The sequence below is a fragment of the Populus euphratica genome, unplaced genomic scaffold, assembly GCF_000495115.2.
Source record: "Populus euphratica unplaced genomic scaffold, PopEup_1.0 scaffold331.1, whole genome shotgun sequence".
Classification (NCBI taxonomy): Eukaryota; Viridiplantae; Streptophyta; class Magnoliopsida; order Malpighiales; family Salicaceae; genus Populus; species Populus euphratica.
The window spans coordinates 186,112-210,282 of record NW_011500221.1 but is presented as its reverse complement, the minus strand read 5'-3'; the positions used below and the strand labels follow the sequence as shown (position 1 = coordinate 210,282).

Here is a 24,171-nt window from a genome sequence, read left to right as displayed (position 1 = left end):
CTTTTTCCTTGCACATTTCTTGCTAGTGGCTGGTTGCTAGTATGGCTTATGTTGTAGATATTATTTTTAAAGTATTTTTTATTTAAAAATATATTAAAATAATAATATTTTTTATTTTTTAAAATTTATTTTTTTCATTAAAAACATTTTAAAAAATTAATTTAAACTAAAAAATTCAAAAATTTATAAAAATATCAAATATAACTTAACAACAACAAAATAATTATCAGTTTGTCTACGGCTTTTAGTTTTAACTTCCTCTGTTCTCATTCAAATTCAATTATTAAATTATATAAATAAAAAAATATATTAAAATTTATTTAATTATATAAAAAAAAAGTAAATTTTTTTGTAAAAAATAAGATAGTGGTTGTGTAAAAAAAAAATGAGAAATTTTCACTGTAGACAAAAATGGGAAATACAGAGAAAATAAAGAGATCGTTTGTCTTCTTGTTTTTGTGATGGCTGCTATGTATTTTTTCAAATCTTTTGGTTATAAATAGTAGCTATAGTTTAACTTATAGAACTGCTAAAAATAAGGTTTAAAATTTTCACTGTAGACAAAAATGGGAAATACAGAGAAAATAAAGAGAGCGTTTGTCTTCTTGTTTTTGTGATGGCTGCTATGTATTTTTTCAAACTCAATAATATAGCTTTTGGTTATAAATAGTAGTTATAGTTTAACTTATAGAACTACTAAAAATAAGGTTTATTTATAGTTTTTGGTGAAGTAATTCTTTTATACCTCTTGTCTAGCATTCAAGTATTTTTACCTGTTGTGTTTAAGTTATTTTTTACTGTTTCAGCCATGTGAATAGTAAAAATGAAACTTCATTATTTATATGAATAATTTTTATTATTTACATGAACAATGAAGTTATTTTTTATTATTATGGTCAGACCAGATCTGATTTAAAATTAAATATATTAATTCGCGTTCGATTCAATGAAAAAAAATTAATTTATATTTTTAATTATATTTTATTTGAAAAATTATAAAGAAATTACTTAATAATATAGTATTTGCAGAATTTAATCGTGATTCTAATTTTATTCTTAATGATATTTTATTTTATTTTGTTACGTGAATTAAATATATTAATTCGCGTTCGATTCAATGAAAAAAAATTAATTTATATTTTTAATTATATTTTATTTGAAAAATTATAAAGAGATTACTTAATAATATAACATTTGCAGAATTTGATCGTGATTCTAATTTTATTCTTGATGATATTTTATTTTATTTTGTTATGTACTTAAAAAAATCAAGAAAATTATAATCATTGTTTGATAAATTTTGTATATAATGAAATTACAAATCATTTAATAAAACAATAAAAAAATATTTGATGTTAATATTATTTATTTTATGATATAATTATAATAATTAAATCTATAATATTAAAATTAAAAACCACCAATACTAATATATATATTTTTAATTATTTTATAACATTAATTAAATATATTAAATTATTTTTAATTTCATCCACAATCTTAATTTTTACTACATGTACTGTAGAGAGAGAGGAAGGATCTTGTGGTGGACATGTGTAAACCATGCAGGAAATCAATCAATGTCTGCGTTTTGTATTAAAAGGGTCCCACAACAAGTAGAGCGGCCATTGCCATTTGATAATGATATTGCCAACCCAGTCTGAGCTGGACTGGACTCGCTCTTCACTTTATTATATAAACTGCGTCGTTTGATTAGGTCTTGATTGCGTTCTTTCCTATTATTACAATACTATAAAACGTGTTGGGAAATACTATAATTTTTTTATATTTTTTCTCTGGTTCTTTTTACTTTTGTATTTTTCTTCTATATTTTTCTGGGTTATATATATTTTTTTCTCAAAATTATCTTCTTTTTTAAAAAAAAAATTATAATATTAAACTTTATACTATAATTTTTTATTTAAAATATTATAAATTATTATAATAAGCTATTTAATACATGCATTGATTCAAAGAAAAAAATGAAATAAAATATGATAATAACACTTATTTATTATTTATTTATCAATACTAGTTCTAGTGTTAATTGTATTATTTAATCAATGAAAATAATATAATACAATAACTCAGCCATTCTCAGAGAAGAAAGAATACGTTGCATAAGAAAAGATAATCATTGTAGTGGCTTTCCTCTCTATATAATTTTTTTATAATTTATTTTTTAAAATAATCTTTGTTAATTTTTTTTATATGAAGCTGAATGAAAATTTTGTTTCTTAGATTTTTTATTTAAAATATTATGAATTATTATAATATTTTATACCATAGTTTTTGTTTTGCTATATGTGTCTTTAAAATTATCTTTATTGATTTTATTTTTTTAATATTTAACTAGTTGAGAATTTAATTTTAAGTTTTTTCACTTGTTTTTTTTACAATTTTTTCATTTTTTTTGCTTTTTTTTTTCCAAAATTGTCTTCTTCTTCTTTTTCTTCTTCTTTCATATTTTTGTGTTTTTTTTAGAATTTTTTTTGTTGATTTTATTTTTTTTAATATGGAGTTGGTTGAGAATTTAGTTTTGTTTTTTTTCTTTAAAATACTATGGATTGCTACTGTGTTTCCCCACATGATATTTTTTATGATTTTTCTTCAAGAATTATCTTTATCGATTTTATTTTTTTCATATTAAACTGGTTGAGAATTTAGCTTCGTAGTTTTTTCCTTCAAAACACTATGAATTATTACAGTGTTTCTTCGCATGATTTTTTTAAATTATCTTTATTAATTTTATTATTTTAATATTGAGCTGATTGAGAATTACAACTGTATATTTCATCATAAAACACTATAGATTGCTCCAGTATTTCCCTACAAGGTTTTTTTTCCTTTTGTTTTTTTATGATTGTTTCTAAAAATTTATTTGTTGATTTTTTTAATATTAAACTAGTTAAGAATTTAGCTTTATAGTTTTTTTCTTAAAAATATTATGGATTGAAACATTTTTTCTCCATATAATTTTTTTCCCATAAACCCATGATAATACACAAGCATGCCACAAGTTTACAACATTGTGTGAGCATGATATCTAGTATTCCAAGGAAATATTGTTGAGAACGATTTTTTTAATTCTTATTTCTTCATGTTAGAGTTATTAAGAAAATAAAAATATAGACATTACTTTTATTTGATGCTTTTAAAAGTCATCACAGGAGTGATCCTATATCCATGTTTGAGATTGTGTTTATTTTTATTGTTTATTTAATTTTAAAAGATTATTTAATTTTTTAAAAATATTAAATTAATGATTTTTTATATTTTTTTTAGTTTTGATATAATGACATAAAAAATAAAAAAATATTTATGAAAAAATTATTAAAATGCATTTTTAAGAGAAAAAACATTTTAAAAAAGCATTATATATCACAATATCAAACACATAAATGCTTGTTTATTTCTACAGCCATGCCATGCTTTTTAAAAAAAATTGATATTTTTTTTGCTTTGAACTAATTTTTTTATGTTTTTTGATTATTTTGATGTATGAACATTAAAAATATTATTTTAAAATATTTTCAAGTAAAAGTATTTTAAAAAATAATTATTATTATAATATTAAGCATTATCAAAAGATATGTTTGTGATTGAGGTATGGTTAGGTTTTTTTGGTGGAGTCCACGAGAAAAATAACAAAAAATATGTATTTTTAGCTTTTAGACGATGGTTGTTTACGTGGCTAACCTGCACTTTAAAAAAAATGATTTTTTTCTTTTAAAATATTTTTTCGGTGTTTTTTAATTGTTTTGATATACTATTGTTAAAATTAAATTTTTAAAAATAAAAAAAAATATTATTTTGATATATTTTTAAATAAAAAATATTTTAAAAAAAATTATTATCACAATACTAAATACTACCTTAATGAAGTGTGATTTTATGTTTTAAAAGAATTGTAACTACAAAACAATTAATTTTATTCCACTGCATCTTATTCTCAAATACAAATGATCTCAAAATATGAAGTATTGTCATCTATAGCTTTGTGCGGTAATCTTTACATGTTATCAAGAAAATATTTGATAAAATAAAAAGTTATTTCATAAGAACACTGATATAAGAATAAATTAGAAGAAAATCATGATCCATAAACAAAATTTATAACGATGATACAAAGTAGGTTTTGCTCCCTTTTTCCCCCTGTGTACACACTTCTTTTTTGCACTACCAAGATTAATTCGAAATTTTGCAGTACATAAAACACAGGTTGTACTAGGTTTTGGGCCGCTCTTCATTATGGGACACATAAAAATCAAATAATTGCATTAAAAATATAAGTATTGTTATTTTTACCTGTATATGATGAAATATCTGAAGTAATGATTAAAAACGCAATTAATATATCAAAATAAATTAATTAACCATCATAAAAATTAATAAATGGAAGAAAAAAAAAGTTAGTATGGCTTGCCCGACAAAACCAACAAACAATAAACTGCTTGCCTCACTTGAATGATGATTTAATTATAAATAAATATCTTTTTTATTTTAATAACCATAACTTAAATGTGAATATAAAAAATTTTAAAAGATTAAATCAAGAAAAAAATAGGATTTAAAGTGAAAAAAGAATGATAAAATGTATTAACCTGAGTTAATACGTAAACTTTACAACTTGAGTAATTGACATGACCATAATGAGTTAATCCAACTATATAATATATCTTTTTTTTCCTTCTCTCATCCTCTTTTTAGTTAGACCTTCATTGGGCCTTAATTAATCAAAAATTAGATAACTCTATAAGTAAATAAAAGAGTTATAAAAGAATTTAAGTTAAAAAATATGTCATATCATATTATTGATCTCAATCAATTTTAATTAACAAATAAAATTTAGAACCTAGGACTAAACATAATCCCTGTCATAATTCATTTTTAGGTCATTCCCTAATTAATAATTTTTTTCTTCTAAAAAATAAAAAATATTATTAAAAATATAAACAGTAAAAAAAAGGATGTAAAAGCACTCTAAAAATAGTTAAAATTGGCCAAGGAGGTTCAAAAATACAAAGATTAAAATTTGACAATATTTTATTGACTGATGACAACCTTGTTGATAAAGAAAATTCAATTTGAGTTAGAAAAGTCCAAAATCAGATGTTTATAGGCTTAATTAAATGTTATCGAAGGTTTAATTGAATTTATGAAGAATTTGATTTAAAAAAAAAATGATTTTGGATTCAAATTAAGCTTTAATTAGAAGAAATTAAAGTTCTAGGGTTAAATTATAATTTTTGAGAGTTAATTTGGTCAAATCGAGGGCTTAATTGCATAAATATTGATGTTTGATGAACAATTAGGGACTTAATTGAAGAAATCTGAAACCAAGGACCAAAATAAAAAAACACGTAAGTAGAGGAGCTGAAATTAAAATTGGATTAGGGGCCTAATTGAAAAAATTAGAAGTTTATTACTCAATTAAGGGTCAAATTACATAATTTCAAGACCAATGATTAAAGTGAAAAAAACGGCCAACTTTAGGGTTGCTGTTGGATTTTTAGCAGAGATGCAATTGCATTGATTTTTAAATTAAAATTGTTATTTAGAACTTGATTGAAAAAATTACAAATTGGGGATCAATGTAAAAATTAACACATTTTTTCCGCCTTTTCATTTAAATAAAACTGTGCGTTTTGACCAAAATGGCATCATTTTATGCATTATTTTTTTTTTAAAAAAAGGCCCGAAACAGTGCCTTTTTTAAGGCACTATATGTTTTCTTCTTCCCTTGGACGTGCGAAGCAGGGGAAGAAGAAGATTTTTCTTCCTTTCTTTGTCACCGCCATCAACATTAAAAAGATGTCGATTCCTTCCAAAAAGATTCCGACCACTTTCCACTTATTGGGGGGGGGCGGCTGCATAGGGGCTGCCCCCTGCCTCCCCCCCCCTTTTCCTATAAATACAAGGGAGAGACCGAACAAAAAAAACCGAGAGGAAGAGGAAATAGACCGAGACCAAAAGAACAAGAGCGAACAAACCGAGAGAGAACAAGAGGAACAGAAAAGGAGAGAGAAGCGAGAATACAGTAGAATAAAAAAGAAGAGAAAGAAAAAAAAGAAATAGGGAAGAAGAGAAAGAAGAAACCACCTCCTCTGCCACCCTCAGCTCCATAACAACACCGCCAGCCACCGCTCCAGGTAGAAGCGCCGTTACTCTAGGTAAGCCTTCCACCCTTTTTTTTCCCCTTCACTTATTCCCTCACCATGCAAGACGTGCATAGTACCCGTCTACAGGCGGGGAGAAGCTAGTTATTGTGCTCATGTATAGTGACCAGCTAATGTGGATTGGGCCAAGCCCAGCCTATGTGGTCAGGCCAGGTTCAGCCCAGCCTATGTATTTGGGCCTGACTAACCCATAAAAAAGAGAGAGAATTCAAAAATACTTTTGGAAGTTTTATAATTTTTTGTATAATTTTTATGTCATTTTGATTATTCTCGAGTAGTGTTTTTATACTAAAAAATACAAATCCGATATTAAAATACTTGATTTTTGACAAAACTTCTAAAAATATAAAAAATTTGAAAAAAAAATATTTTCATGCATAGGGTCAAGTGTCTCAAAGCTAAAAAATCATATCATGTTTTTCCATAAACCAAGAAACAATATTTTAGCATGTATTTTGTCTTTAATGACTAGTTTATTAAAGTCAAGAGAACATTGATCAAAATTTTAAAAATAAAAAAAAAATTATTTTGTTTTGTTTTGTTTTAGTATTAGAGATTATAAATTTATACATAAAATATATTTATGATATTAAAAAGATATTTTTTTTATTAATGGCATAGAACAATTAGTTTCTTATCCTATTAGGATAACAATCTCCTTATTGAGGAGGGCTTGTTTTGAACTTTAAATAGACCAACAATTAGAAATCACAACATGACTTTAGATTTTATCAGACAAATTAATACAACCTACCTTAAGTAAGGCATATTTGCGATATTAATACCTTTTTTTTACTCAACCAATCTTCATACTCGATATCTGAGACCAGTTAGGGTTCCTAGTGATCTATTTATTAGGTGGCGACTCTCATTCGAATTTTCCACTAATAAAAGACATGAGAATTCCTTATCTCTTAATATTTTACCAGAAATATATCATTCCATTTTTCCTGAAGGGTGGACAATCGTCGTGACGCCACACACGTGCGACAATCCCAAATAGATATAATTTTTTAAAGGGAGGTGAAAAAAATGATGAAATTGCATTTTTCTTTTAATTTTAGGTTAAATAAAAAAAATCAATGTTAACAAAGGGTTAAATTATATTTTTTAAAAAAATTAAAGGGGAAATGCATTAAAAAAAGCCTCGAATGTGGTGTCATAGCCCGTCAAGTCACTGATTCGGGCTAAAAAATCAACCAAGTCTAATTTTTTTAAATTAATGTTTCACATTGATAAATAATAAAAAGAATTGCAAAAAAATAGTTGTACAAAAAAGCTCATATGTTCGCGCCTAACAACCCAGCATGTCTATGCCTGTTACAAAAAGGATCAGGCTCGCACGCTTTAATCTTATATGTTTTAAAAAATATTTTCAAGGGGTGGATGACTTGTTTAAAAAAACAAATAGGTGACATGTTGTCTATTACAGTCAATGACATTTCTCTTGTTTGCTCAGAATTTAGCCACTACTAAACGACACGTCTCTTGTCTGCCTAGAATTTAACAACCATTATGGTAGCTGAAAAATCAAGACAAAGATCTTTTTGCTCAAAAATTATCTTTTTAACCCATTTCAACCAAAAAAAACTCGCAAGCATTCTTATAACACCTATAAAATTATTTTATAAACATAAAATCAAATTTAGTTAGATTGTCCTTCTTTGATTTTGATTTACTTTTTTAGATAATGTTGAGATTTGAAACAATCATCATCTAATTTTTTTCATCAAATGGAATCCATAAACACCACTATTAGTTAATTTAGTTGCCCAAATATGCAGAAATAACGAGCATAAATAATGACATTCCCTGTCTATGTTGAAATTCAGTGAAATTTCTCTGTACTTCAAAAATCAGGGCTGAAAAATCTTAAAAATGAAGTTGTTTACTGAAATTAAATTTTGAAAAAAATAAAAGATTAAAAAGATCTAATTTTATAAATTGAGGGATTAAAGTGTGCTTTTTTACATCAACTTTAAGCACATCACCTATTTTTAACGTTTTTCTAAGTTGGCTCTCTATCTTTCAATTTTATCTTCATCTGATGAATTTGAGGTCATTGGAGGCTAATTTTGTAGTTAAAAGATATAATTAAAAAAAATCAATTAGGGATCAAAATAAAAAAAAATAAAAATGGTATCATTCTGGTCTACATTGCATTGTGAGTGTGTGAAAAAAAAACAATGGATTAATGCTTTTTTAAAATAAATATACAGTTGAAAAACATTTAAAAATTAAAACTATCACACTCCTAATTAAGTATTTATTTTAATAGCCTTTGTGGTGAATAGAAAAGCTTAAACCTTTTAGCACATGAATAATTTTAGCTCAACTAAAATTAGGCTTAGCTTGAATCATTTATAACCTTAGGAAAACATGATCTTTCAGTGCAATGTTGGAAAAAATTAATTTAATTTTTAATCAATTTATATATTAATTAAAACTATTTTTCCAAAGAAATTTAATGATACATCATTCACGTTGATTTGATGTATAGATAAAAAAAATCAATTTATCTAAATGCTAATTTTAAAATTAGAATTCAAGAAGTAAATTAAATGGATGGAGCACACAATCACCCAGACCACCAACCCAATCTAAATAATAATAATAAAATCACATGTGTTAAAGACAACACTAGCTATTTTATCCTCGTTAGATTTTTTTTAATAATAAAAAATTAAATGATAGGCTTTTTAACATGTTTTTTTACATAAAAAATATTAAATGTAAATAAAAAATGTTATGCATATATCTAATTAAATAGATTAAATAATTATTTATATCAATAAACAAAAAAAAATCAACAATAACTAAAGGTGTAGCCGAAAAAATTAAATGATGAAACGTAATTGAAATTAAATTTTTTTAAAGAAAAAAGTCTGATCCAACTTAGATTAATCTGCCAAACAAAAAACTAAAAAAAATAAATTAATTCCCAACCAAGAAGAATAAAATTAAAAAATAAATATATCATTTTAAATTTTTTTAAAGTAAATTAAAGAAAAGAATGACAAATAAAAAGAATTAAAATGACTCGAGTTATTTTCAAAATTAATGAAAAATCAAATAGAAAGCAAACAATAAAAATAATAGAACCTAGTACCATTGAAGTTTGAAATTGAAAAAATATACACTTAGAAAAAGGGAAAAAAGCATGCAAACTTTAGTAAATTTTCTAAACTTTGATTAGTCATTGAAACTTGTAATTCGTGAAATCTTAAATTCAGGCTCAATTAATAAGCTTAGTTTCTAATAAATTTAATGTTAAAAGATAAAATAAAAAAATAATTTTAAAAAGTATCAAAGTAAAAAAGATATTAATAAAAAAATAAAGATCAAATTTGATAGGAAAAAAACCAAAGAGGATGATATTATAAAAAATCAATTAAAAAAGTTCTCTTAAATAAAACAAATAGTAATAAAAAAAATAAGAATTAAATCTGATAGATAAAAAAATTAAAGGGAAATAAAATTAAAAATAATTTTAATTTCATAAATTATTCTAAATAAAATAAATAATAATTAAAATAACATGAATCAAACTTGAAGGAATAAAAAATTAAAAGGTTGTTTTGAAATTTTAAAGGGACATATAAGAAAATTGATAAGAAAAACAAATCGTTGATGTCCAAACAAAAATTAGATGGTCATACGTGCTAACACATCATGGAGTGGATGTTAGGATGATTCAAATTTTGTTGTGGAAGATGGTCACTAAATGACAACACACACGCTAACTCGTTAATAATTATTTTTCATATAATATCTATATTTTTAAAATTACAAAACCACTCCTTTATTGATATCATAATAACAAAAAACCAGATAAAAAGATAAAAATACTCTTCTATGTAAGTTAAAAAAATTATCTTTTTAAAGATATTTATGTAATTTTATTAGAAAATTGATAATGCTAAAATACCTTTGGTATAGGTTTTTTTACAATTAATTATAAGGATAATAAAATCATTTTAATGTGAATAAAAATTAAGAAAATACCAATATATTTCATTCAATCTAATAATAACTAATGGTTGTATTTGAGAAGATCATATTACCTCTAATAATTAATTTTTAAAGTTTTTTTCCTGAGAAGGAAAAATAGTATTTTTATTATAGATTGCTATGCCCACATCTTTTAAATTTTCTTATAATATTTGTAAAGTTAGTGACGAAAATGTTATTTGGTTTTTATATCGACATTACTATTTTCTTAGCTTTTTATCTTTCAATTAGATCAATTATATATAATATCAGTGCAACAACAATTACCAATACTAATAATATTTCTTGTTATTATAAAACTTGATCTTTGTTACATGTCAAAAGGATGAATCCCAATTTTTTTTTAAGATCATATTTTGACCTCATTAACAAGGAGTTTTGATGGGTCAATTTTTTTTTTTTTAATTCTCAAACCAGTTTAGATTTTGAATTGACTAGATTTTAGATCAATTTATCAAGTTGATATGAGTTCTATAATTATCATAATAATAAGTAATTATTATAAAAAAAGCTAAATAATGTGGGGAAAACACTATAATTTTTCTTATAAAATACAATGGTTTGCTATAATATTTCTCTACATTGGGTTTTTTTATACATAGTTTTTTTTTTATTATTATGATTTGTTTTTAAAATTTGCTTTTGTCGGTTTTATTTTTTAATATTGAGATGATTGAAAATTAAATTGTGTAATTCCTCCCCCTTTTATTTTGTCTTGCTAAGAAGTTTGTGTGGTTTATAGGTTTGTTGAAGTAATCCAGGTTGCCCTAATTTATGGATTTGGTGAGGGGTTTTTACTCGAACTTGATTTTTTTTATAATCTATTTTTTCTCATATTGTTAAGAAAATAGTTTTAGAGAAAAACTATATTATTAAACTTTATAAAATAACAAAAATTAAAAGATGTGAGGGGAATCACTGTTCATCCAAAACCCATTGTTTTGTGGATTACAATAATAAACCACAGTGCTTTATTTTCTTTTCTTTTTTGTTTTTGAATTTTTATTGTTATTTTTTAAAAATCTATTTTTGTCAAGATTGTTAAAAATTTAGCTTCATAATTTACTTTTTTTTTTATATATATATGAAACTAGCATGGTTTACATGTTTGTCAAGATAACCCAGGTTGTCCTAGTTTACAAATTTGGTGGGTTATTTTTTTTATTGAACTTAAATATTTTTATAGTCTATTTTCTTTCTCATATAGTTAAAAAATGATTTTAGAGAAAAATCATGTTATTAGATTTTATAAAGGAACACAAATTAAAAGGTATGAGGAAAACTTTATTCACCCATACACGTTACATGTAAATGACAATAGTAACCCATAATGTTTTGCTTTCTTTCTTTATGTTTTTGAAGTTTTGTTATAATTTTTTTGAATTTATTTTTATCAATTTTATCTTTTAATATTGGAATTGTTGAGAATCCAGTTTTAAATTTTTTTTCCTTTTATTTTTTTCTTTGTATAAGGTTAGCATGATTTTCAGGTTTATCAAGGCAACCCAGGTTATTCTAATTTACAAGTTTGGTGAGGTGTTTTTTTAATTAAACTTAAATTTTTTATCATTTATTTTTTCTCATATAGTTAAAAAATAGTTTAAAAAAAATATTATGTTATTAAACTTTATAAAGTTTATGAATCTATTAACAAGTTTGACTAATTGATTTAGTTCGAGAGCCTGATAAATTTAATTTTTTTTAAACTAGTTTTTTTTCAACACTAGATTAATTAGGAATTTCATTTCATAAATGATTTTATTTTACCTTTTATTTGGCTATTGTAATCTAAAACAAAATCTTGGTATTGAGTTAGTATTTGATTTCACAATCATCTATTTTTTTTTATTATATAGTTAGTATTGTATATATATTCAACAAACATAATTTGAATTCAAGATAAATTAGTTATAGATTATGCAATACAAACACAATGCTAAACAAATATAACTTTAAAATTTAGAATATTTCTAAATAGTCAAGATTAAATAATTTTTAACATAAAATAATTCAACTTGAAAAAAATATCAAAATATTATGAAAGTAAATTGTTTTAACACAAATATTTTAAATATAAAGTTAGGTAAATGTTATCAAGGCTAATGAGATCTAAAACATTCCTTATTTTGCTCAAATTCCTACAAAGTATAAACATGAAAAAAACAACATGAATATAAATCATATATATTAGTAATAAACTTAATTTTAAAAAATTAACATCATTGTAAATGAAAATAGTAATAATAATTTTTAATATTATTATTATTAAAAATAACAATAAAAAAGATTTTTTTATACTTAAATGATTTAATTAATTAAATTGAACTAAGTTTAATTTAATTTAATAATTTTTTAAGACTGGAAGGAAATATATAAAGTAAAATCAAAATATTCTAATTAAAATTCAGCTAAAAAATTTAGAACAGAAGACAACAATCTTTTCGTCGTGTCACAATAGTAACCCATAATTTTTTGCTTTCTTTCTTTATGTTTTTGAATTTTTGTTATGATTTTTTTAATTTATTTTTATCAATTTTATCTTTTAATATTGGAATTGTTGAGAAACCAGTTTTAATTTTTTTTTCCTTTTATTTTTTTTCTTTGTATAAGGTTAGCATGATTTTCAGGTTTATCAAGGAAACCTAGACTGTCATAGTTTACGAGTTTGGTGAGGTGTTTTTTTAATTAAACTTAAATTTTTTATCATTTATTTTTTCTCATATAGTTAAAAAATAGTTTAAAAAAATATTATGTTATTAAACTTTATAAAGTTTATGAACCTATTCACAAGTTTGACTAATTGACTTAGTTCGAGAGCCTGATAAATTGAAATTTTTTTAAACTAGTTTTTTTTCAACACTAGATTAATTAGGAATTTCATTTCATAAATGATTTTATTTTACCTTTTATTTGGCTATTGTAATCTAAAAAAAAATCTTGGTATTGAGTTAGTATTTGATTTCACAATCATCTATTTTTTTTTATTATATAGTTAGTATTGTATATATATTCAACAAACATAATTTGAATTCAAGATAAATTAGTTATAAATTATGCAATACAAACACAATGCTCAACAAATATAATTTTAAAATTTATAATATTTCTAAATAGTCAAGATTAAATAATCTTTAACATAAAATAATTCAACTTGAACAAAATATCAAAATATTATGAAAGTAAATTGTTTTAATACAAATATTTTAAATATAAAGTTATGTAAATGTTATCAAGGCTAATAAGATTTAAAACATTCCTTGTTTTGCTCAAATTCCTACAAAGTATAAACATGAAAAAAATAACATAAATATAAATCATATATATCAGTAATAAATTTAATTTTTAAAAATTAATATCATTGTAAATGAAAATAGTAATAATAATTTTTAATATTATTATTATTAAAAATAACAATAAAAAAGATTTTTTTATACTTGGATGATTTAATTAATTAAATTGAACTAAATTCAATTTGATTTAATGATTTTTTAAGACCAGAATGAAATATATGGAATAAAATTAAAATATTTTAATTAAAATTTAGTTGAAAAATCTAGAATGATAAAAATTTAAAATAAAATAAAAATTATTTTATTTTATTATATTTTTCAAATTAGAATGAAATGTTGTTATTCCAAGTAAAACAAAACAGACTAATAATGAAGGCACTAGAAACCCGACCGGGGTCACAAGAAAACGAATTGGAGCGATTGGTTTGTTCTCAGGAGGAAGTACTATAATAGAGGCACCCAACCAACCGGGCGGGACAAGGTTAAAAAAAATACAGAGAGAGAGAAGAGAAGAGTGGATCAAGAAAAAATGGGATGGAGATGGGTAGAAGCAGCATTGCCATTAGGAATCATAGCAGGAATGCTTTGCATAGCTGGCAACGTTCAGTATGTCATCCACACGAAAGCACACGGCCGTCCTAAGCACATCGGCAACGATATGTGGGACGTCGCTATGGAGAGAAGGGACAAAAACCTCCTCTCCTCCTCCTCCTCCTCCTAGTCTGGTAATCCCCCCCTTTTTCTATCTCCCCTTTGAATTATTTTGTTTGTTAATCAAGGTTTTCAGTTGAATTGGGGAATTAGGGTTTTTTCAATCTCAATTGAATTGATTAGGGTTTCCATTAGCTTCCCATTTCTTTTCAGAAATAATGCCTCCTCCTACTCACTCCATCACCTAAATATTCGAAAGGGGTTACGTTTTTTGGACGATGCTTGCTTAGAAAAACGTAAAAGAGGTGAAATTAGGAATGCTTTAAATCAGTAACAAATATTTGTTTATCCTACACTTTAGCTCAGCTGAGTGCAAGCTGAATTGATTTGGAAAATTTGACAGCGAAATACTAAAGGTAGCCATCGATCTATCTTGTGGTGTTTCTGGGTTTGTCAATTTTTTTTTATTGATATTTAGTTTCCATTTATGTTATTAGAAACTGGTTTTCAAATCATGGTAAGAGTTGGATATGAGTTGATGTTTAAGATCATAAAGTGAAATATTTGAGGGGTTGGAGATTTCTATTTGTTGATCTTATGCTTCAGCTTATGTCATTGAGAAATCAAATTATGTGTTGTCAACCATATCGTGTAGCTTTAAGGAGAATGTTGTGGTTGTGAAAAGCTTCTATATATCTCCCCTCCAGTTATTCTCTCTTTGTGATCATGATTGTTCATTTGCTCAGAATTTAGTGATGTCAACTTCTTATGATATCTAATGCAGGAAGCCTTTCCTACAGACTCCAGAAGAGAAATAAAGTGCGCATCTGACATCCCAGTTATCTAAGGAAGTCCTATGGGCAGTATCGATCTTCCTTTTGTTTTGCATATGAATTTCTGTCAAGCAGTTGATCTTGTAAGACAAATTTGCAGACTCCTTATCCTCTGTTTTTAACTGTGGGAATGAAATTGGCTTTTTACAGATTTGTTGCAATGATAATCCATGTTTCATTGTTTTGCTTATGTTTGCTTCTTGAGTGCAATAGTTGAGGATCTACTCAATGTTCATTGTTCATGAATGGCTTGTGACTGTGAGATGCATTCTTAGAGTTGAGAAGTTTTCATAGGAATTCCAGGTCTAATGTTTCAAGTGCATCATCAAATTATAGAGTTCAAGGACAATTAAGAATCAGCAGATTGCAGCTTCCTTATTTAGTGAAAAAAAAAGAAGCTTCTGCTGGTTTGTTACAGCTTTGCTGGGCTTGGCGATCGTAGTAACACGTGCTCATAATAAAGACCATCAATTTGGAGTTGGTTTCTACCCTAGTCCTTTTTACCCCCCAGTGTTGTTAGGTCAAGCAAGCAAGCGTATTAAGCCATGTTGGTGAAGATACCGAAATGACACAAATCGTACCTAAAAGCTGGTTAGAAAAGTAGATTGCTTTACAAACTTTGTTGAAAGGTCAATAATTTTTAGAATTGGTGACCTTCTTTTCTTTTCTTTATTTCTACGTGTCATTTATTTTTGGAATTTGTTTGGTTAATTTCTCTTGGAACCAAACGATTGAAATAATATTATAAAAAGTGCTCAACACTAACATGATTTTCAAATAATATTAATTTTTTTATACTAACTAGTAATTATACCTCATGCTCTGCACGTGATTCATGATGTTTTCTCTTATTGAAATGAGTGAAGTAGTAATATATAACAATTTATTTATGATATTATTAAGTAGGAATAAGTAATCTCTGAATTTTAAAGTAATAATCATCTATGGATTGCCATGATTTCAAACATTATTGACTCATATATCATTTTCTTTAATTTCTTCAACAATCATTTTAATTTTTTTTTTAATAATAAAATTTAATTTTTCTACAATATTGCATAATAAGTTGACAGGGACAATGAAATCCAATATATTTATGAAAATAATTAATTATATGGGAATTTTACAATGTTTTTATCACCATATTATATGCATGACGATCAATTTATTTTTGTATTCATACCAAACATTTTTATACAATGCACACGCGCACACACAATATGTATTGTTGGTATTACAGGATACAACTAAAACAATCAAGGCCTAATTATAAGTCAATGATCTTTTAATTTACATATAATGGATTATGTATCTTAAAAAAGAAAAAAATATATTTTCTTAATAATGAGAAAAATGTTTGGTTCGACTTTTACACGAGCTTGCAAATCTCACTCCATAATAGCAGGTCAAAATTATTTTTCTACATTTTACTTCAACTATGGTAATGTTATCTTCCATTTAAAAATATGGTTTTAATTGCATATAATTAAATCTGACCAATGGATGAAACAGATTTAATTGTTTATTAAGGCATCTCCCCCCTTTTTATTTAATTGAAACTTCCTGTTTAAATCATGATATATTTTTTAAAAAAAAAATGCATGCATAGAGAAAAATAATCATGTGTTTTTATATAAAAAAAGTTAGAAGAGGCAAGGGTGAGTTAACTCAACACAATTAAAACTCTGAATTTACGAATAAATAAAGGACTCTATCTATATATCTTGATAATGATAAACGCACAGACCCTACTACTTCCATCTATATCTCTCTGTTTATAGTTTATACATAAATATATGTTCAAAAAGCACAAAATCAAACCCTTCTCAATATCCTATCGTCTTAAATCTCTCTGTAGTGAAGGGTGTGGCTGCGGATATTGCTCAGGGTCTCACTTGTTGGTTACTAGCGTTGCTCATGCTGTCCTCCTCCTCTCCGGTACTCTAACTTGTGCTCCACCGAATCATATTCCGACCGAATCTAAAACATGCTTCACCACCACAATGGCTGACCAATTTTTAAACCCCTGTTAAACCTGGTTCCATCCACTCGGGGAAAGAGACATGAAGCTTCATCATGGTATTACAGGATACAACTAAAACAATCAAGGCTTAATTATAAGTCAATGATCTTTTAATTATGTATCTTTTAATTCTGTATATTCTTCCATCGATCCTTGCTTCCTGCTGCTACTGTATTGTATCCTGAACATGAGAAACATCAGAGCAAACCAGAGCTACCACACAGCCATCTCTCAGAGAACTGATCACCACGACAAGACAAGTGCTAGGCTCCTTGGAAATGGATGCAATTACCCTCATCCAGATCACAACCTGCACACAGTCAATTGGGAATGGTTTAGGATTGTAACACAATCAATGGCTTTCCACATGCCATTGCTTTAGAATGATAATTAATGGCGAGAGGTTCTTTTTCTAAAGCCATACCTTGCCATCCAAGCACATGCCACCGTTGATGTGGCAGCCACAACATCTCCATAGAATCAGATCCATTAACTTCAAACTTCAGCCCGATCCCGGAACCTGTCCAGCTGGCAACGCATCCACCACCGGAAAGGGCGGCCTGACCTGATATTGAACACCAATTTTTTTGCATAAATAACACAAAACTCGAAGATTCATGGAGAGACAGCAAACAAACACCATCAAAGTCGAATCTTAACTACACATTTAGTGTGTTTGATTGCAGATTTAGTTCTCTAGCAATCACGGGTCAAATGAACCGTGAGATTCAATGAACTACTGATCCATATAACCAAAAGCAGCAATCCTATCCAAGGTAGAGATAACAACTCTAGGAACTTCAGTTCCTTACACCAAACATAATCACATTGGAACACAATCATACCATTACCAACCAGAAGATTTAATATTCCACGTAAATCCTTAAATTCCAGGTATACTCTTCGTAATTCCAAAACGAGAACCATATGTAACCTTCAGATGAAATAAAACAACCCTCTCTTCTCCAATCTTACTAGTCACAACCCTCATCCATAACCTTTTCCTTTCAGCACATGCATAGAAAGCCAGTACACAGATAAAATGAATGTGCTGACAGCAAAGAGAGGGTAAGAGAGTTAATGAGTTAAGCCACATAGACAAGGCTGTAGAGAAGGGGAGAACAGTAGCATTGTTGAACAATTAGGATAAATGATTTGAAATGACAGAAATTCACTCTAAAACTATTTCAAAAACATATTTATTTTATGCTTTTCTCTTCGTCCCTTCAACCATATACATTTATGTCCCTTCTACATTTGTCTTTTTTGTCCTAGAACACTAACATGTTCTTTGGTATGAGAAAAGAAGCATGTTTGCCATGGAGACCTGGTACCTCTGAAGGAAGGCACATAGCATATTAGTAAGCATAATATTGATTGAAAACTATGCTAACTCTGTACTAAAAATTAAAAATACTCTGAAATACTTATAAACTAAACTATACAGAATAGTACTTATATTGTAATACTCAAACAGAAACGAAAATATATATATATATATTTCTGAAAACAGATGATACATTAATATACTTCAGGATTAGCTTCCACAACAAGATGAGAAACAAAGAGTGAAAAAAGATAACGGCTAGCAGGATCAGAGGAAAACACCGCTCCATTTGATGACCAATGGAAAAGGCTTTTAGTGGCAACAAGGAAGAAAGAACTGCACAAATGGAAATATTGATGGGTACTGTATTGCATGTTAGTTGTTACAAGGGATGGACTCACTGACTCGTGAGCATGCAACACCAACACCATGGACATGGTGTGCAAAGCTTGCTAGCCAAGCTGTAGACATATATTTCTCGTAAATATTTGTGTGCGTGCGTGTGTGGTTTTCAACACTTATGGAAACCAGGAATCGAAGACAAGTGTATTCGAGGAGGAAAACATAATCAAGCAAACAAAGGAAAGAAAACGATGCAGACAGACACATGCATATATACGAGGTTTCATGTGTGCTTGTGATTGGATCTTCTTTACTGTCTTTTGTCAACAGAATGGCCTTTCCATAGGTCCTTTAGGTTAGGTCTCCTACTGTTTGTTTGGGCTCAAATGAATAGCCCTCGAAAGATTTCTTCCTTTCTGCTATATTTTTTTCTCTCGTGATTTTGATGACAGAAAAAAAGGCACAAAACACCTTATGTTAACAAATAATCTGGTACAAGTAAAGCTGGTGAGCATTATTGTTTTATCACTGCTCTCATTGATTTTCCCAACTTAAATATAGCTGGTGAGCACCATTATTGTTTTATTAATGCTCTCCTTGTTCTTTTCTGCTATTTTAACCACCAAATCATTTTTTTTTGGTTGCATGGAATAAATCCACTTAAAAAATAGTGATGACATCGACAAAACTTGCTTTTGGAACTTGGGGCACATAACATGGAATTCTTAAGCATCTGGTGGACATTTAACTAAAGACAAGCACAGCACTTCCACTATCCAAACAAAGATCTGATCAATTTGAACGGCCAGTGGCTAAACAGCTGCTGATGGTCATGGGAAGAAAGGATTCCTTTGCCATTTGCTGTCTGAAAGAGGATTGCTAAATTAATTAATATCTGAAAAACTCCAAAGCCATAACATTGTAGAAAAGGGCTGACTGTAAATCTGAAAGTGCTTTGGTTTTGAGTTGACCGAGTGTCTCTGGTATGGTCACATGCATGTATGCAGAGGTCAAATTTTTACGGTATAGAATATAGCATGCACACACACATACATTGTACTTACAAATGTAAGAGAGTAAGAATCTCTCATCCGTCTCTTTCAAGTGTAGATAGTAGATACCTACACCAGAAGCTGTCAGTGTAGGGCTCCAAGCCTCCAACTATAATTTTTCTGATTTCCAGTAATATATGAACATGACAACTTGGCATGCTGATGGCTTCAAGTCATGAATAAGACTGCCATTGCATTGCCTTTTTCAATCTATATTTTTCTCTGCTTTGTTGTTGGCCGGACACACAGATGCAAGGGGAAAGGAATAGGAAGTATGAGAGTAAGAATGTAGAGAGGGGAATTCTATAATAGCAACCCCATTAAGTCAGACACTTGATTTCTTGAAAGGAGAACAGGAAAATGTTTCTTGGTAAAGCAACACCGAGCATTTAATTATCAAAGAAACATTCCTAAACATAAGCAAAAGAGCAAAACCCAATTTCATGCGGATAATGAAAGAAAATTATCTTTCACTGCTGTCACAAGAACACGCAAGTGCAATCAGTGCGGAGCATGTTTTCCTGGTCGCTGTGAGGTTAGAAAGTAACAAGCTGAAATAAAGCTCAACGAATAGACTCAAGCCTGATATTAGATAAAAAGGAAAGGGACTCAACTGGAATGGTTGAAGCCGTAGCTTGTTAAAACCAAACCAAGCTTATCCTCAGGTTCTCATGCTCCTAAAACTGAGATTACTGATAATCTAAAGGCAGCGTCATCAGAGAAAAACACAGAAAACAATCTGTAATGGAAGGCACCACAGAAATTTTTATTCCTTGTCAATGGGAAAACTAAACTCATCACATATGAAATTACATTTTGCTAAAATTCACACCACAATGAATCATAAAACTATGGAGGGTTTGTGAGTGATAACAGATTTACACAAACATCCTATATTACTCACACTACAATGAAAAGCCTACCAGAACCAAACAAGACGAGGAAGAAGACACCACCAAAAAAAAGTGAATGGAAGAATATTTGAATACGGGAATGGAGCTTGAATTAAGAATGGGTGTGGAAAAGACGGAGGACTTGTACAGGTGGGACGAGTTATGGCACATATTCATTCTCAAGGGTCGGTTGTGTTCGAGTAACCATCGCTGCTGGTGCTTTCGTTTCACCAACCGATGTCATCTGTAGGGATTCCCCCACCTCAGCAGCCCTCTCCATCTGTTGCATTCTCTTCCTCTGTTTCAACTTCTGTGCCCACAATACGAAGAATGACAAAAACACCAACAGAAATAATCCACCCAGGACAGACCCAACAATAATCCCAACTTTTTTAGAGCTCTTCTTTTCTCGTCCACTTGGTGCAGGACCCACGTTCGAAGGAGATGGAGTAGGAGATACTGGTGTTGGAGAAGGGGCGGGAGACTCAGCAACTATTGAAAAATGCCCTTGTTGGGTTGTTAAGCATACATTTCCAGAAGACACGTTGCTAAAAGTTGGAAGTCCTTGTAAATCAAACCCCACACACTTTGCAATAGACCCAACTGGAGCTGATTGCACATCCGGGAATGTGATATTTAGGGGATCGCCAGATACCCTGATGTCCAACTCAGGCAAATTCGTAGCAGACAAGTTTATAGCATTGTAAGCAAGAAGTCCCAAAACTGGAGCAAGGTAAGCATAACCAGGCAGCGGGTAGTATGTCAAAGACCAATTGCCCAGATTTTGGTAGACCAAAACAAGCCTCTCCACATACGGCCGCACAACGACTCCTTCGGGAATCCCAAACTCTTTGTACATCTTAACACCTCTTCTTCTCAAGCTCCCACTCCTGAGCCTCATGGCAGCAATCTTGATCCCAGTCAAATTCGAAGGAACAGTCCCATCATATGGAATGCCAGTCCTAGGACGAACAAATGCTCTATAAGCATAGTCTTGGAGAACAGCATCAAGGGGACGCGCACTATTTATTGACTGAGCACTAATCCCCGGCAACCAGACGATCAATGTAAGAAGAGAAAGCATCGCGAGACTTCGAAGAAGCCCCATCGATGCTTTGGAATGTTGGAATTCAGCAGAATGCCTCTCAAAAAACCTTGCAAAACCCAAAAGTAAAACCACCCAAAAAGCCAGCCCCCACAATCTCTATCCTTAGCAATTACCCCAAATCCAAACAAGAAACTAAAAAACTCAAACTTGAAGAGCTATTGCAGCCAAAGGAAACTTCAACAGCAATGAACCCTCAGAATTGCAAATCGATGGTTGGTGGGGGGACAGGTCTGTCTATATCTCTAAAAATGTAAACAACGGATACTGTATAAAAGAACCCCAGATTCGCCAAGTCGAGAAAATAAAGCGGCTTTGAAAGGTTGAACGGTGAAAACCCTTTATATATTTTCTCTCTCTTTTGGAATTGCTTGTGCAAGACGCTCTCTTATGGTTATAGACTCAAATCAAGCACAAGACTTCGAGAATCTTTGCAGCATTTTCTCAATTAGACTCAGAATTAAAGGACCAATCTTCACAATTACAGCAACTAATTAAAGGCGCTGAAATTAATCAAATCCTGTCCGCTGATGAAATGACTGCAAATTAATACACATTCCAAATAAAAACCATATAATCCAAAACTAACGTAGATTCAGCCACAAAGATAGAGACTTTTCATTACCTGAATTCAGAATTCCAAAAGGGTGTTTCACTTGAAAAAAATTAGAGGCATATAATTGGCTTTTCTTCCTCAAAACCATGCGGTTGAAGATTCACATTATCCAAGCAAGAATCTTGAGATAATAAATCATGATTAAGAGTAGGCAGCAACTGTAAAAGGAGGGACCTTTTTAACAAAAACCCATCTGCATTATGATTGAATCAAGACAGTAACAAAACAAAATAATCAACTTTGCTTTTGGAAATGACCCCTACACTCCTCTCTATTAGTTCATATATGGAAAAGGGAGGGGGGTGGAGTGAAAAAAGTTTATAAGAAGGAAATCTAAAGGGCAAGAAGGAGATACGCTCTGTAGATGATGATGAAGATGACCCAGTGTAGAGAGAGAGAGAGAGAGAGAGAGATTAGTGCTGCCGCTTTGCTGTGGCTGCTGCTGCTACTCTAAAACAGTAAAAGAGTGACTCCTGTTGTTGGTGAACAATCAAAATACCATCAAAAAATATAAAAAAATAATTAATTTGATTTACAGATGTATAAAACACTTGCTAATCCCCTCCCCCCACCCACATGATTGTTCTTCCTTTTTGTTACTGCTTTACCCATCATTCGACATCTATAGACATACATGTCCCCAGGACCATTTTTTTAGTATTTTCCTTTTCTTTTTCTTTTTCTTTTTCTTTTTTGAAGTCTCCTAAATGGCTAAATGTCAACTTATAATTTCTTTTTACAATAAAGAAAGTGTTCTCTATTGGATATTATTTTAGTAAAAAGAAGTGTGAAGATTTTATTTTTATTTTTTTGGAAAAAGAAGAAAAAAGGGAAACAAACAAATGAGGGCAAATGAGGGACCAAGAAATGTTAACGCCATGAACAAACACAGGAGGTTTATTCAATGAGAAGGACTTCTCTGGAACACGACAGGGGAGCCCTTCCAGCCATCCACATTCTGCCATAGAAAAGGGAATTTTATGTTAATATCTAAAGATATTTTTATCGAGAATTTTATTTCTCAGTTCCGGATAAACTCACCTATCCCGAATTATTATAATTATAAAAATCAAATTAAATCTATTTGTGTTTTCATGTTTAAAAAAATTAATTTTTTTATTTTTTATTTTAAATTAATAATTTTTAATATTTTTAGATTAATTTAATGAATTGATATTAAAAATAATTATTTAAAAATAAAAAAATATTATTTTAATATACTTTTTAAAAAATATATTTTAAAAAATAACCATATTAATATTCTAAAATAGGATATACAGTACAGTACATGGGTTATAAATTGATCAATAAATTATTATTATTTAAAAAAGATTTCAGACCGGGTTAGTTGAATAACAACAAGCAATTAAGTTAGCCTGATTGGGTGATTTAAGAAACTCACCTACCCCCACGCAATTTGCTTCATTTTCTGTCTCAATAAAGTGATCTATTTTAAATAACAGTGTTAAGCTATGATCAATACATTTTTAGATCATCCCGCCATTGTTTGGTGGGAATATCAAACATGATTTGATTATTTAAATTTAAATTTAAATTTAAATTTAATAATGATGGTTTTGCCAATAATTGTTTTTATATGTAATTTAGCATGCTAGTTTATAATTTAATTATGATTTTATAATCACTGAATGAAAATATAATTTACTTTTTAAATTTATATTTTATTTTATTTTATAAAAATTTAAAAATAATTAAATGTAATCGGATATCTAGTGGATATCCATTCACGGATAAAGATTTTCATCTGATTTCAATCTTATTAAGATTAGAAAAATAAGTTTTTAAATTTTAATATGATCTAACAACCATCATGTTTAATAAATAAATA

At 28.4% G+C, this 24,171-nt stretch overlaps 2 protein-coding genes across 4 annotated transcripts; one reads left to right on the top strand and one right to left on the bottom strand.

Moving 5' to 3' along the window:
• Positions 1 to 13,927: 13,927 nt before the first annotated feature.
• LOC105112301 (NADH dehydrogenase ubiquinone 1 alpha subcomplex subunit) lies at positions 13,928 to 15,154 on the top strand. 2 transcript variants are annotated; one of them, XM_011007967.1, is made up of 2 exons: positions 13,928 to 14,205; positions 14,916 to 15,154. In XM_011007967.1, exon 1 carries the CDS (start codon positions 14,010 to 14,012, stop codon positions 14,199 to 14,201), a length of 192 nt encoding a protein of 63 aa, XP_011006269.1. In that variant the 5' UTR covers positions 13,928 to 14,009; the 3' UTR covers positions 14,202 to 14,205; positions 14,916 to 15,154. The 2 variants fall into 2 exon arrangements, with proteins under 2 accessions (XP_011006269.1, XP_011006270.1); XM_011007968.1 differs by having other exon boundaries at positions 13,940 to 14,205; positions 14,932 to 15,154.
• Positions 15,155 to 20,438: 5,284 nt separating this feature from the next.
• Positions 20,439 to 23,005, bottom strand: LOC105112300 (uncharacterized). Of its 2 annotated transcripts, none has more exons than XM_011007965.1 (2): positions 22,332 to 23,005; positions 20,439 to 22,245 (listed from the first exon to the last, which is right to left on the bottom strand). In XM_011007965.1, the coding sequence occupies exon 2, from the start codon at positions 21,707 to 21,709 to the stop codon at positions 20,762 to 20,764; it is 948 nt and encodes a 315-aa protein (XP_011006267.1). In that variant the 5' UTR covers positions 21,710 to 22,245; positions 22,332 to 23,005; the 3' UTR covers positions 20,439 to 20,761. The 2 variants fall into 2 exon arrangements, with proteins under 2 accessions (XP_011006267.1, XP_011006268.1); XM_011007966.1 differs by having other exon boundaries at positions 20,439 to 22,233.
• Positions 23,006 to 24,171: the final 1,166 nt, after the last annotated feature.

Coding starts and splice junctions, on each gene's coding strand:
- LOC105112301 (XM_011007967.1), top strand. CDS start 14,010: ATGGGATGGAGATGGGTAGAAGCAGCATTGCCATTAGGAATCATAGCA.
- LOC105112300 (XM_011007965.1), bottom strand. CDS start 21,709: ATGGGGCTTCTTCGAAGTCTCGCGATGCTTTCTCTTCTTACATTGATC.